This window comes from Argiope bruennichi, chromosome 4, assembly GCF_947563725.1.
Source record: "Argiope bruennichi chromosome 4, qqArgBrue1.1, whole genome shotgun sequence".
Lineage (NCBI taxonomy): Eukaryota > Metazoa > Arthropoda > Arachnida > Araneae > Araneidae > Argiope > Argiope bruennichi.
In genome coordinates, this window is record NC_079154.1 from 9,789,622 (window position 1) to 9,803,061 (window position 13,440).

A 13,440-nucleotide genomic window follows, 5' to 3' on the forward strand; every position below is an offset into this window, starting at 1 on the left:
AAATAAAACATAATGTTTGATTCTATAACTGATTCTTATTTGTGCTAATTATTCACACTTTGATAAATTAAGTCAATTTAAACATTTTTTTTTTTTAAATTCTTGCTTGCTACCCACTTAAACAAAAATTGGTATTTCACATACAATATAGAAGCAAACCAATAAGGTGGGCATATTTTAAATTCATATGATGATTATATGTACATTACATATACATCGGTAATATTTGTGTCATGTATTTCATCAACATTTATTTTTAACTTGTATTTATCACATTATTCTCTTTAGAATAATGTGATAAATACTCTCTTCTTATGTGATAAATATTTTGTTGTGTCATTGGAAAGAAAGTAAATGTACTTAAATTAATGTAAATTCTTTGTTGTTCAAAAAGCTATTTAAATTTTTGTTGTATTTTTAATCAAAAAAAAAAAATCGAACTTAATATTAAAAATATATTGTTTTTCATTATGTTTAGAGAGATGATGGACAGCAATTTTAATTCCTCTTTTCAAATGACAAGATTTACATTTTTTTTCATAGATTTTTTTCTTAAATTTTATAATAATTAAATTTTACATTTTTCATCCTATTTTTATTGTTGATATGCTGTTGGTAGTACCATTTTGCTTGAATGCAAAATTTAATTATTTGATTAATTTCCTTCTTTCAGCTTTAATTATCTGAATAATTTGCACATTGCACAACACTTTTTACTTTGTTTTGTTACTAATTATTTTTAAGTTCTAAGTTTACTTTGTCCATTAGTGTTTTGATTATTTTTTTAAGGACATAGAAAAACTTTTAGTTCTATTAATCCTATTAAAATTATGAAATGGCGATGTTAGGCTTCATATTACATGTACTCTAACAGTTTCATCAATGAATCTTTGCAATTTTTTCTTTCAAAAAAATAGTTTCAAATTTATAGAAAGGCATTTCACAAATATCTTGACCAAATATAAACTGCTACTGTTAATTTAACTGAGATTGTTTAATTTTTGTGACTTATAGTTTATAAATGGATCAAGTATTTTCATTTGGCATATATATAGTTTATTTATTATTATGTTTAGACCTGCTTTATGAGAAGGCAAGCAATTTACAGTTTATTTATTCCATATCTCTGATATTAGAATAAATTAATCTGATATTAGAATAAATTAATCTGATATTAGAAGTCCTACAAATCCTGTAGATATGAGATCATATCATAAATACCACAATTTCTTTGAATCAATTCTGAGTTATTAGTTTAAGGATGAAATTTAGAACTCAAGTAACACACCATTGATTATTTTTAGAAATACATATAGAAATAAAAGCATTTTAAAGATGTACACCAATGTACAACCTGTAACTTCTTCTTAATTTCACTCATTTTGAAAGAGAGATGTTCCCACCATCCCTAGTACTCCTGCGTTGAACTTCATTTACTGTCAACTTGTTCTAGTGTTGAATTTTGATAGTTACCTGTGAATTTACTGCATTTTTTAATTCTGAGAAAAAAATCATTTATTATTTATTTTGTAAGAAAAAAAGAGGAAGAGAAAAAGTATTGGATTGATTATGTTTACTTATTGTCATCATTAGAGCTATATTTGTCTTAAGATAAATAAAATTGTAGATTGTACCAAAATCAATTTCTCATAAATTCTGTATCACTTCACAATTCCAAATCACATAAATTCCCTGTCACTAACTATTCATTGATTTTTGTTTAATTTTAAAAAATTGAAATAGAAAAGCAATATATTTCTTATTTTAATTAAATAATAGATATTTTAATATTTTATATATATTAATATATTTTAATATGTAAGTTATATAATCTGTAAATATATATTAATATATTTTAATTAATAAAAGTTATTTAAAAAAATCTGATGGTTTGTCAGAATAGTAACAAAACAAGTCTTGTCCTAGGTTTTAAAGATTTCTTTTAATTGCCAAATAATATTTTACATGATTTTTCTTTTACAGTGAAGCTCCTGCTCCTTTCAATAGCAGAGCTCCTCCCACATTTAGCTCTTCTTCTGAAAGTAAGAGCAAGATTGTTATTGAAAAACGTGATGAGTCATGTGATGCTTCTAGTCATCATTCTCAAACAAAAGTTGAGAATTCAACTCCTGCAGTTGATTCATTTTCATGTGTCGTTTCATCAGTCAATTCTGTCATCAATAGCACAAACACATCTCTAGTAGCAACTTCCATAAAAACATCAGTCATATCTAGTACTTCAAATTGCGCCCCTATTGTTTCAACTACATCAAATAAACAATCCAGTGTACTTACAAATTCAACGAATAAAGCTCCACAGGTTTGTTTATATATGATTATTTTTTATACTTCAATGTGTTTATATTTGATGTTTTAAATTAATGTTTTTATTCTTTTGATTTCATTCACATAATTAGAAAACTGTTATTCTGTTGGCTTATAATAATTATTTGCTATATGAATTAGTAATAGCATATTTTTTCATTCTTACTTTTCTAATATTTTCTTGCATTAAAAAAATTATTCAGATTTTTTTGACATGACACCCTTAGACACTATCAAATTTATTCGTTTTTGGATTTGCATTTATGAATTAAATCATTTTATTTATTCCTGAAGTTAATTCCATTTATGGAGGTGTGAAAATCAAATATGCCAAATTTTAATAATATGCTTGATTGATTCTTTTCTTTAAAATAAATTTTTCTTGATTTTTTTTTCTCTAAATTTTTCAAAGAGTTTTATTTAAAATGATTTATTTAAAACCAAAATCGATTGTAAATAATCTGTCCTCAAAAAAAAGAAAAGAAGAAAAAAGCGCCTTAAATTAATTTTTAAATTAAAATTTGGTACGTGAATATCTATCTATATTAAACTGGATATTTTTGATGTAATTAAACTGGATATTTTTGATGTAATTAAACTGGATATAGGATATTTCCATTTTTTTTATATAGTTTAAAAAAAAATGGGTCTTTATCTAGCCCTTTTTAAATACCAAATTCTAAACATTTATTTTTATGTTTTCTTTGTAATTTTTATAATCTTTCTTTAAATTTTTTTAAATTTCTTTGGATTTTGGGGAGGTGAAAGTGAGAAAATAAATATCAATTATAAAAGCAATCACTTTGATGAATATTTCTCCAAATCAGGATTTGCATTTATACCTTATATTGGTATATTAATTCAATATATTTTTGCATTGAAATATATCCATGAAAGTTTTTAATTAGTTTATCTGTGTTCTAAAAATAATTATTTTCTAATCATTAAAACTCAAGCTTCATTTTAAATACTGATTTTGGATTCTTATGTCCTTGGATTGAGTCTAAATGTGTGTGGTCAAAATAATGTTTTAACTAAGTTTCTATTTAAAACTATATTAATTCTAAATGCTTCCCCAGTCTGTCTTTTTTTTTTTTTTTTTTTGTCTATCTGTTTTTCTATCCTCTTTAAACTATGGCACTTCCTAGTCACAATTTGTAAAAAGAAATCTTAATAATGCCAGCAAATGATACTCTTTTTGCAATTATGAAGGAATAAAATATATTTTATAAACTCCATGCCTGCTTTCTTTTTCCCACAGAATTTTAAGAAATATCTTCTTGACATATTTATTAATGTGATTTACTGAATACTTTTAATTTTTAATTTAATACAGGAAGAAACCATTACAAAGCAAGAAATTTTAACACCCATTGTTCAAGATCAAACGTGAGTTTCTACTTTTATACAATTTTCTTTAAAATTTGAAACATAAACACCAGTTTTAAAAGATTTATGATTGATGGAAATTATTATGTAATATTTGAAATTAGTTATTTCTGTGTTTGTTAATTGCCTACAAAATTGCTTAAAATTTTCTTTTTGATATGCTGAGTTAATTGATAAACATCATTATTTGTCTTATAATAAATTGAATCCAAAGCCAATTTCTGATGCTGTAGTAAATCTGTAATATTTGTAATTTTACCTTCTTGGGGAGGAGGGGGAGGGATATATGCCTCTATTGTTTTTCAAGCTCCACATTTTGAATTTTTTTCCTTTTAAACAATTATTTGTACTTTAATTCTGAGAAATGCGAATATTTTTATATGAATGTAATATGCTTTTTCTTCATTAAGTTTTATTATAAATATATGTAGCTTCTATGTAAAAAATGATGCCTTACTATGTTAAAATTATATATCTTCTGAATTTTTTTATGATAGGGAAGAAAAGCCTAAAGATGCTGTTATCAATACAACTGTAGCTAAAACAAAAGAATCATCATTATCAGCTAAAACTCATTCATCAGAAGCAACACCAGTAACGTCACAGAAACGGAAAGCTGAGACTCCGTTACCTGGCAAACCTGAAAAAAAGAAACCTGGTCGGCCACCTTTGTCACAAAGCCAAAACAGAATTTCTGAAACTCCAAAATCGGTATATTTTTTTAATAAATAATTTATAAATGTTTCAAAATAACTAATTTTTGCTCCATTGGAAAAATTAATTTATGTAATAAGTATTAATTATTTGTAAGTTGTATTTTTTAGATTCCTTTGAATTTATTTATTATTGAAGCCTCCATGTTTTAGTAATTTTTCAAATAGATTTTATGGAATAAAATTTATATTTTCATATTTTCAAACTTATTTTGAAAATGTTTTTGTCCTAAATATATAGGAAATATGTAACTAATGCATCAAGAGTAGGTGTATTGAATTCCATTGTATTGGAGATATTGATTTTTCTCCAGACTACATCATTTAGAATCCTACCGATCCCTTTCTCTCCCCCCCCCACCCCCATCTAGTTCTTGATATTTTTTTTACTTTATATAATCTGTATTTGGTCATTAGAATGTTCTTCAGTTCTTTATAATATTTTTGCATACTTCCAAGAATAATATATAATGTTTAATTTTCCGTTTCGTTGACATGAAATAAACTTATTATTTTGCTCTTATCATATTTATTTTTCAAGAGATAAAAATATAAAAACATTTCAAAATGAAGTTTCAACTAATTAGCATTATTCTGAAATGAAAATATGTCATCTTAATTAATTACACATGGGAGTATAAATGTTCATATATATTACAATAAGTTGAATTTTATTTTTAAATAAAAAATAGAAGTAATTAATATTTAAAATTTCTTAAGCATCTTATTTAAATTTATTTGTCATGAGGCAGAGTATACTAAATTGCAGCTTTTGATGCTTTGAAAAATAATTAAAATCCACAAAACATAGACATTTTACTCTCTATTGATACTTATTCAAATGCTTATCACTGACCGAAATTAGATTGTTTTCTTGAATGCCAGTGCATGTGCACTTCTGCTCAGTCTGAATGATTGTGCTACCCTAAGGGGAGAAAACTTGAAGAGATACTTTGAGCATGTCAATTTTGATCAAATGACCACATGAGGTATGTGGAGAAGTGGAATGAAGTTTAAGTTGGATGACCAAATATGAGAAGTAGATGAACAAGATTTAAATTTAAATTAGAGATTCATTATGGAAGTTAAAGTGGTAGAATCCATTTCATTATAGCATATGTGTACTTGCTGTGATGGTTAGCATAGTAGATATTAGTTTTTGGTAGATTTATACTTACTATCAGCTACATAAAATTTATATATATTTTTTACTTAACTTTTTTTTTTTTTTTTTTTGAAGAAAGACTCAATTATCTTTCACTGCACCACTTCTTTATTTTCTAACTTTCTCATTAATATTTTTATTGAAAAAAATATTATTCATTACTTGTAATTAATAAATTATATTCTTTACTGACAATTGACACAAATTTTTTATTTATTACAAATACATTGAACTCGCTTTTTTTTGTATATATGGTCTCATATTTTCTTCTCTTTTAGTTTAAGATTTCTTTGTGCTTGTAATAAAGCATATTATGGGTTCATTATGTAATAAATAAATCCACTTTTACTACATTTCTGCTCTTGGATCTTTTAATTTTTGTCATATTTTCATGTCTATTCAATGAAAATTTCCCTGATATTGATGTTATGCCATAAAATATTATATTTTTATTATTACTTATCATCTTATTATTTGTAGAATTAAAAAGTTATATTCATCATTTTTTTCACTCCTTATGTTTGTATTTATAATATCCTTTATTTATGACAATTTATGAGTTATTAGGAGTTTTATTATTAATATACCGAATATTAATTTCTAAAACTGATAATTCCATTTCTTAAGAATATGTATTAATTTAAACATGAAATCAACTCTTTTTATTTTATTTTTATCTAGGTTCCAGCAGAAAAAACAGTTGTTCCTGAGAAAACTATGTCTCCAGACAAATCATCACAATTACATTCTACCCTCCATTTACCAGCATTAAAAGTTGACAAAACAGCAAATGTCGTGGTAAAAATATTTTTCTTTAAAATTAGCTTATATTTGTATTTACATATAATAATTCCTGAAATTATATAAAAAATTAAAATATTTTTTGTATTTTTTAAATGCTTTTGCTTTTTTATATATTTTTGCAATTTTTCTTTTTTTAAAGCAAATAATTTGTGATAGACAATTTATCTGTCAGAATTTCATTTCTGAAATGAAAAATAACTGCGATTTCACATTGGTCCAATTTTACTAAAAACAAGTAGAGTTGAATTGAAGTCATTGAATGTTATACTAAATCCACTATCTTTATTTTTGTTTTCTTATAAATTGTATTGGTTATTTTCCAAACAGAATTGAATGTGACTGTTTTTTTTTTAATTATATTTTCTACAAACTTTTCTTTATTTTAATAATGTAGTAGTAATATATATTTCTGATTATTATTTCTAATTGCATATTAATATGTCACTATATGTACTACTTTTGTCTTGTAATTAAATAGCTCTTAAGTGAAGAAACTTCAACCAAATTTTTCATAAATTTCTATTTAGAAAATACAAATTTAAACTTTTTAAAAATCCCTTTTAAGTGCCCTTAAATTTGCATTTGTTCATGCTATTGGAAATGAACTTTTCATGCTTTTGGAAATTCAGTTTAGAGCTAATGTATATTAATAATGTACTTTTTTAATATCTAATATTTCCATTAAAAATTTTTTGCAGATTTATCATGAAAAAACTAGTGGGACACCTGTCTATTTAGAAATTGAAAACAACATATCAGTTGGTTCAGGTGTTGTCATACATAGGTTAAAATGCTTGAGTGGCACTAATTTAAAATGGGAAATTGCCCTTAATAGTAAAGGAGCTGCTACTGCTGGAAGCAGGTAATGTCTGGACTTGATTTTTGTATTTCGTTTTGCATTTTTTTGAGCATTAATGAAGATTTTTGAGCATATTTATTTCATTATGTTAATGTTAAAGAATAACATTGCAAATTTATTGTGTTGCTAATAATTTTTTCTTTTCTGGTAGTATGTTTAAATCTTTGGCTTCTAACATTCTTGAAGTGACTCTGATGTTTGAACAACAATTATAGCATGCATCTATCAACCCACTGAGATGTCAACTGTAAAAAGAATTCAGTAAATAAATTACATCAGGATTGCCACGCTGCTGGGAGGACAGAGAAAATGGGAAAAATATAGAAATTTAATTATCATCTAAAAAAAGCAGGAAAATTTGAAAATTTACATAAAAACAGAGAATTTTTCCCTTAGTTATTTTTTCATGTTTAGAAAATGCCAGTCTCTAACAATTGCATGAATAAAAGATCATAGTCAAAGTTTCCGAAAGCAAAAAAATACCATTCACGATTGTGTAATGCAGAAACTCTCCCCTTTCCTATTCTCTCCCTTTTTTCACTGTATGGATCAGTTGAGCTTTGATTTGCAAGACAATTGTTCATTTTCCATTTGATTCCTGAATTGCTGCTAATGAGCATGCACTGGACTTGTGTAAAAGAACAGAATACATTTCTCTGGTGAAAATAGAAACATTCAATATGCGGAAGTAGTGCAGTGGTGTTTAGTCAACTATACTTGCGTTTATTGAATGGCTTATTTATTATTTGAGAAACTGTGGGTATATTCGAAGTAGATTAAGAGAATACTTTTAAATCAATGAGTTGCTCAAAATCAGTATGTAATACAAAGTGGATAGATAGAAAAATCAATTCTGATTTTACTGAATGAGTTCAAGAAGTTCCACAAAATCAATTGCTCGCTTTGTAAGAAGATAATAAGCCTAAGTAATTTTGGAAAACAGACCAAAAGAGGAAAACATACAAGACTGTGCCAGTGCTAAAGAATCATCATTGATGCTGGACTTAGTATCTAAAAGGAATGACACTTGAAATCTAAAAATGTCAGATTTAATGTTCAAAAATAAAAAAATTTGAATTTTTTAGTTCAAGAACAATAATTTAAAGCTGAATTTTTATAAGCATTAAAATTTGTTGTATCACATTCGTTCTGTAATTCATTCAATAATATATCAGAAATATTTTCACATATATTCATTGAAAGTGAAATAGCTGAAAATGTACGTTTGGTTACAGAAATGTTGTACCTTATTTGTTATGGATTAGGTCAATTAGCTCCATGAATTTGGTGGCTGAAAAATCTTCAGAAGTTATGGAAATTGATGCCCTAATACTTCAATTGGCAAAAATAATTAAATAAAATCTTGCTTTTTAATGTTTTTTTGTTAAGTAATCATTATATGATTTGTATCATGATAACAAAAATGTTTTATACTGTATTTCATCCGAGTCCTTAATTTTATGTGACTTATAATTAAAGAGCATGGGAGGTAATATACCCTCCGCTTTAATATGTAAATTTTGCCTTGCTGAATTCTAGATAGTAAATAAAGATTTTTTTTTCCTTCTTTTAACCTTCTATAAACCTTCTTTTAATATGTATTATTTTGAATAATGTTAAATTGTTGTTTCGCTTACTTTCCTTGTTTTTTCCTTACCTTAAAACCATATTCCATTATAACTTAAGCACATCGTTCTTAATGCAGTAAACTTGTTTAATATATATGCCGAAGCTGTTTTTAATATTTCTATGTAGTCAGCAGTTTTACAATAGCACTTTATTATTTACTATCACATTCAAATAAATTTCAACATAATATTAAAAAAAATTTTAATTTGATTATTATAAATGTTTGCTTATAAATTCAATTGACTTCTTTAACAATTGACTTTATAGATTGATCAGCTGTGTAGTTTGTGAAGACAAGACACTATCAGTTTTTTCAAACAATGGAAGGCGTTTGTTTCCTCCAATTGTTTTAACGTCACATATTACTCGCCTCACCTGTAGCGATGAGTATGTCATGGTGATAACTTCAAAAGGTTACATGTCAGTCTGGTAAGTTGGTTGCATGCTGTGCTTCTGTCTTTTTTTCTTTTTTTTTAAAGGATTTAATTATAATTTAATACATTTTTTGGTATGTGGGAAAATATTTTCGTACAGGAATGCGTGTATGAGACAGTTAATATCTTCTGTTCTTTAAAGGGGATTTAAATAATTATTGTACTCCAACTGTCAGTTTTAAGCATAATTCCTAATATTTTTCCTTATTGTATCTTGAAAATAATCCATAAAATATTGCAATTAAATCTAACAAAACAAATAACTCTAAATAAGCATTTTAAATAGACATTGCAATTGTGCTTGGAATAATCAGATATTTAAATTGTATAATGGGATTTTTAACCTATTAAGGCATGTTTTCTATACTTACTGAAAATAGAAAAATTGGGCAAAGGATTAGAAGCAGAGACAGTGATATTAAGCATACTTATGATACAAGAAATAAAACTTGACCTTTTCTATAAATATTAATTAATATGATAAAACAGAAATTGTTTATTGAAGTTAAAAAATTAATTAAAAAAAAATTAAAATTTGTTGGAACCTGTATCAAACTCTTAATAAACATATCATTACAATAGGATACTGTGTTTTTTTCTGTTCTCATTCTTCCTATAATTTTGGGACAAAACATAATGTGTTTTATTATGGTAAATACGCATTTTGGATATGTGTATTTTTAAACTGCTATTATATAATTGAGTGAAGCTAAGTCATATAAATAAATTTGCTTTCACTTTATTTAAATCATATCTATAAGGTAACTAATAAAATCCTGATAAATTCCTCATGTAGCAGCAGACTGTTATGCGTGTGATTATTTTGAAGCAAATATATCTGCATTATTTATGGAGCATAGAGAAATTGTACAAAATCAAAACAGCAGATTGTTTCAGATTAAATCAAATCACCAGAAATTTTCTTAAGTGAAAATCCCAATGTTGTTCCAGAAAGTTTGATTTCTTACCAAATAGAATAGAGCCTCACAAATTAGAGGTTGAACGATGTTGTGTAAAGAAAGAAAAGAAAAAAAAAAAAAAAAAAAAAAGGAAAGTTTGAGAACAAATACTTATTTAAATTTTTTTGTGTTCTAGAGGACAAAAATAATCTTTACAGTTTTGATTCAAAATAATTTGAATTTTACTGGATAATTGTGTTAAATAAATTTCTGTTTATTAATTTATATTTATTAATTAATTTATAAATTTTTTGCACAAAAAGAAAATCGAATAACTTTTTCTGGTGTAAAGAATGCACGATTCTAAAAGAAGTTCAAAATACTTCTTTATAAAAAAAAAAAAAAAAAACTCATTGCGGGAAAAAAGTATTTGAAAAGTGAGTGTTGGGAAATTCTATCATATATATTGAACTATTTAATTATTACTTGTTTTTCCCCACTGATTGAGCAATGCATTTGTCTTTTGATATTTAAAATGAGCATAATCATAAGTATATATATGCAGGCAATTTAGTCCAGCGACACATTGTTAAATAGCTGCAATAAATGTTTTATTTTCCACAGGGACTGTTTAAAATTAAGAAGTTTATTACAAAATGAATCTTTGTATCCAATAATGCAAGGTAAGCTTTTTTTTATTTTTTTTTTATTAATGTAGTCAAATTTTGAGTAAATGGTTTTATAACTGTCTATGTATGTTTTACTTAGCATAAAAAAAGTATTTTTAAAATTTATTCTAGATGACTCTACAGGAGATTTGTCAGTGAGAGGAACAGGGCTTAGTGATAATGGTATACCTATGGTTAGTTTGTCGAATGGCAAATCCTATATTTTTAGTCCAGATATGAAAGCTTGGTAAGTTATAGTATTCAGCACTGACCCTGAAAAGGATTGAATTCTTAGTAGAAATTTTGATTATTTCATAGCTTTTCTCAGATATTATTCATTGATTTAACACTTTCAATGCTACCGATGAGATATCTCATCTTCACTTCCAATACCGATTTCTGTGGGCTAAAATTTGTATCTTATGTCAGTTTAGATTGCATAGTATTGGTATAGTAGTTTAGTAATTAAGATTTAGTTGGAGATTTAGATAATTAATATTAGATTAGTAATAGATTTAGTAGCTTAGATTGCGTATTAGTAGCTTTGAAAGTGTTAAACAATATATTTTGACATATCTTAAATAGCAAATGCAGTGTCAGATTAAAAAAAAAAAATGAAATTAGATCTTATTTAATATATATATTGTTTTGCCTAATATTTTTCTTCAATGTTTAATTTTTATTTTTTCTTCTTTTTTTATGAAAGTCATTTGAGTGATAACTAATATTTTTTTTAAAAAAAAGTATATGAATTCAACTGAAGTAACAAAAAAATTATTAGGAATGCAAGTATTAAACAATCCTTAAAATTGTACTTTTGTTGCAAGCAGAATATTGTGTGTTTATTTATCAAGGTTTTTCTTTATATGCCATATATTATATGTATAATTTATAAATAAAAACATTATTGTGGATGTTTAGTTATACCATATAAGAGAAACATCACACTCACTTTATAAATGAAGCAGAAAGAGGTAAAATTTAACAGCTCAAATAATAGATACCCCATTATTAGTATTAGGTGTGCAACTGTGCTTCTGCTGTTTTTTGATGGATGGTTGCTGTGATAAGTTCTGATCAGAATAAGCAGATAAAAAATGTTGCAGATTAAAATTGGACATCTGTCAGCATAATGACAGCACTATATTAATGATTTTACTTGCATCATAAATTTATTCTTGATTGAAGATGTCAATTTTTGGGCCAAATTTTCATTATTTGGCAGAAGTTTAGATTTCCTGTTTTCATTTGAAGAAAATTGTGAGTGAGATGCATTGAATACTCTCAAGTATGGTACTCTTGGGAAAAGAACATGTTGTGAGTGTTTTCAGCGCTTCAAGAGTGGTGGTTTTGACATCGAGTACTGGCATGGTGGGAGAAGAGAGAAAAATTTCTAAAATTCCAAAATGGAGGCACTGCTTAATAAAGACTCGTATCAATTGCAAGAATTGGCTGAATAATTGGGAGCGACTCAACAAACCAATTCAAAAGACCTCAATGGCATGGATATTATTCAAAAGCAAGGAAATTGGATTTTGTACAATTTGATGCCAAGAGATGTTGAACTACATTTCATTGTTCGTGAATAGTCCCTTTCAAATATAGAATTGGAATGCATTTTTGCATGCTTTTGTGACTGTGACACATGAAAGATTGGGTCCACCTTGATAATCCTAGGTTGTAGAAAATCATGGAGAATCCACAACTAGGCTGAATGTTTACAGTGCCAAGGTTATACTCTAGATTAGGTGGGACTAAAACTCAGTGTGATATATAATGAGCTGTTAAAACTAAGTGAAACCGTCATAGGAGATAGGTTTGAATGCAATTGATGCATTTTTTCTGAGCATTTAAGGAGTAACAGCGAAAGTACTAAGAGAGGCGCAAATAAGTTATCTTCCAGCTTGTTAATGCTTAGCTACATGTCTTAAACTGGTTAAGACATTCTTCAAAATGCTCCGGACATTGCTCCTTCCAATTATCATTTGTTTTGATCGATGCACTTGGCTTGACTGATCAGCATTTCTGCTCTTATGAAGAAGTCCAAGAAGTGTTTAAATTCATGGATTGCCTCAAAAGACTCAGTGTTTTCCTCAACTCTCTAGCATTTTTCAAAAGAAAGGGAAACTGCAGTGGCTAACCATGGACAGCACTTTTAATCATGAATTGATAATCGGTTTTAAGAATAACACTCCAAATTTTAGGAAAAAACGCCTGAAGCAAAGTTGTACACTTAATACATATGGCAAAAAATCATATCAAAAGGAAAGAAAACAATTAAAATCTACAATTGTTTTCTCCCTAATAAATGAAAGGATTGAAAAAGTTAATTGAAATAATGGAATTCCCATTAACTACAAATAGTCTCCTTTTCCTCTACTACTACAAAGTAGAATGTTTTGTAAACTCACTTTCCTTTAAGCAAGGTTTGAAGAGAATAAATCATATGTATCAAGAGTTAATTTTTTTCTATTATTTATCATAGAACTATCATTATTTCAATTCATTATTATTTATTATTACTTCTCTATTGCATAATTTTTTAAAAATATCAC

The 13,440-nt window shown here is 26.3% G+C and overlaps 1 protein-coding gene across 1 annotated transcript in view; it reads left to right on the top strand.

The window, feature by feature from the left end:
* The window catches only part of LOC129966696 (protein HIRA-like), a 38,514-nt gene that overhangs the window by 18,854 nt on the left and 6,220 nt on the right, over positions 1-13,440 (top strand). Inside the window, exons 16-23 of the mRNA XM_056081215.1 lie at positions 1,984-2,320; positions 3,662-3,714; positions 4,212-4,425; positions 6,274-6,390; positions 7,095-7,258; positions 9,152-9,313; positions 10,842-10,900; positions 11,018-11,132. Of these exons, the coding sequence (XP_055937190.1) occupies positions 1,984-2,320; positions 3,662-3,714; positions 4,212-4,425; positions 6,274-6,390; positions 7,095-7,258; positions 9,152-9,313; positions 10,842-10,900; positions 11,018-11,132 (1,221 nt within the window). The remainder of the gene's footprint in view (positions 1-1,983; positions 2,321-3,661; positions 3,715-4,211; positions 4,426-6,273; positions 6,391-7,094; positions 7,259-9,151; positions 9,314-10,841; positions 10,901-11,017; positions 11,133-13,440) is intronic.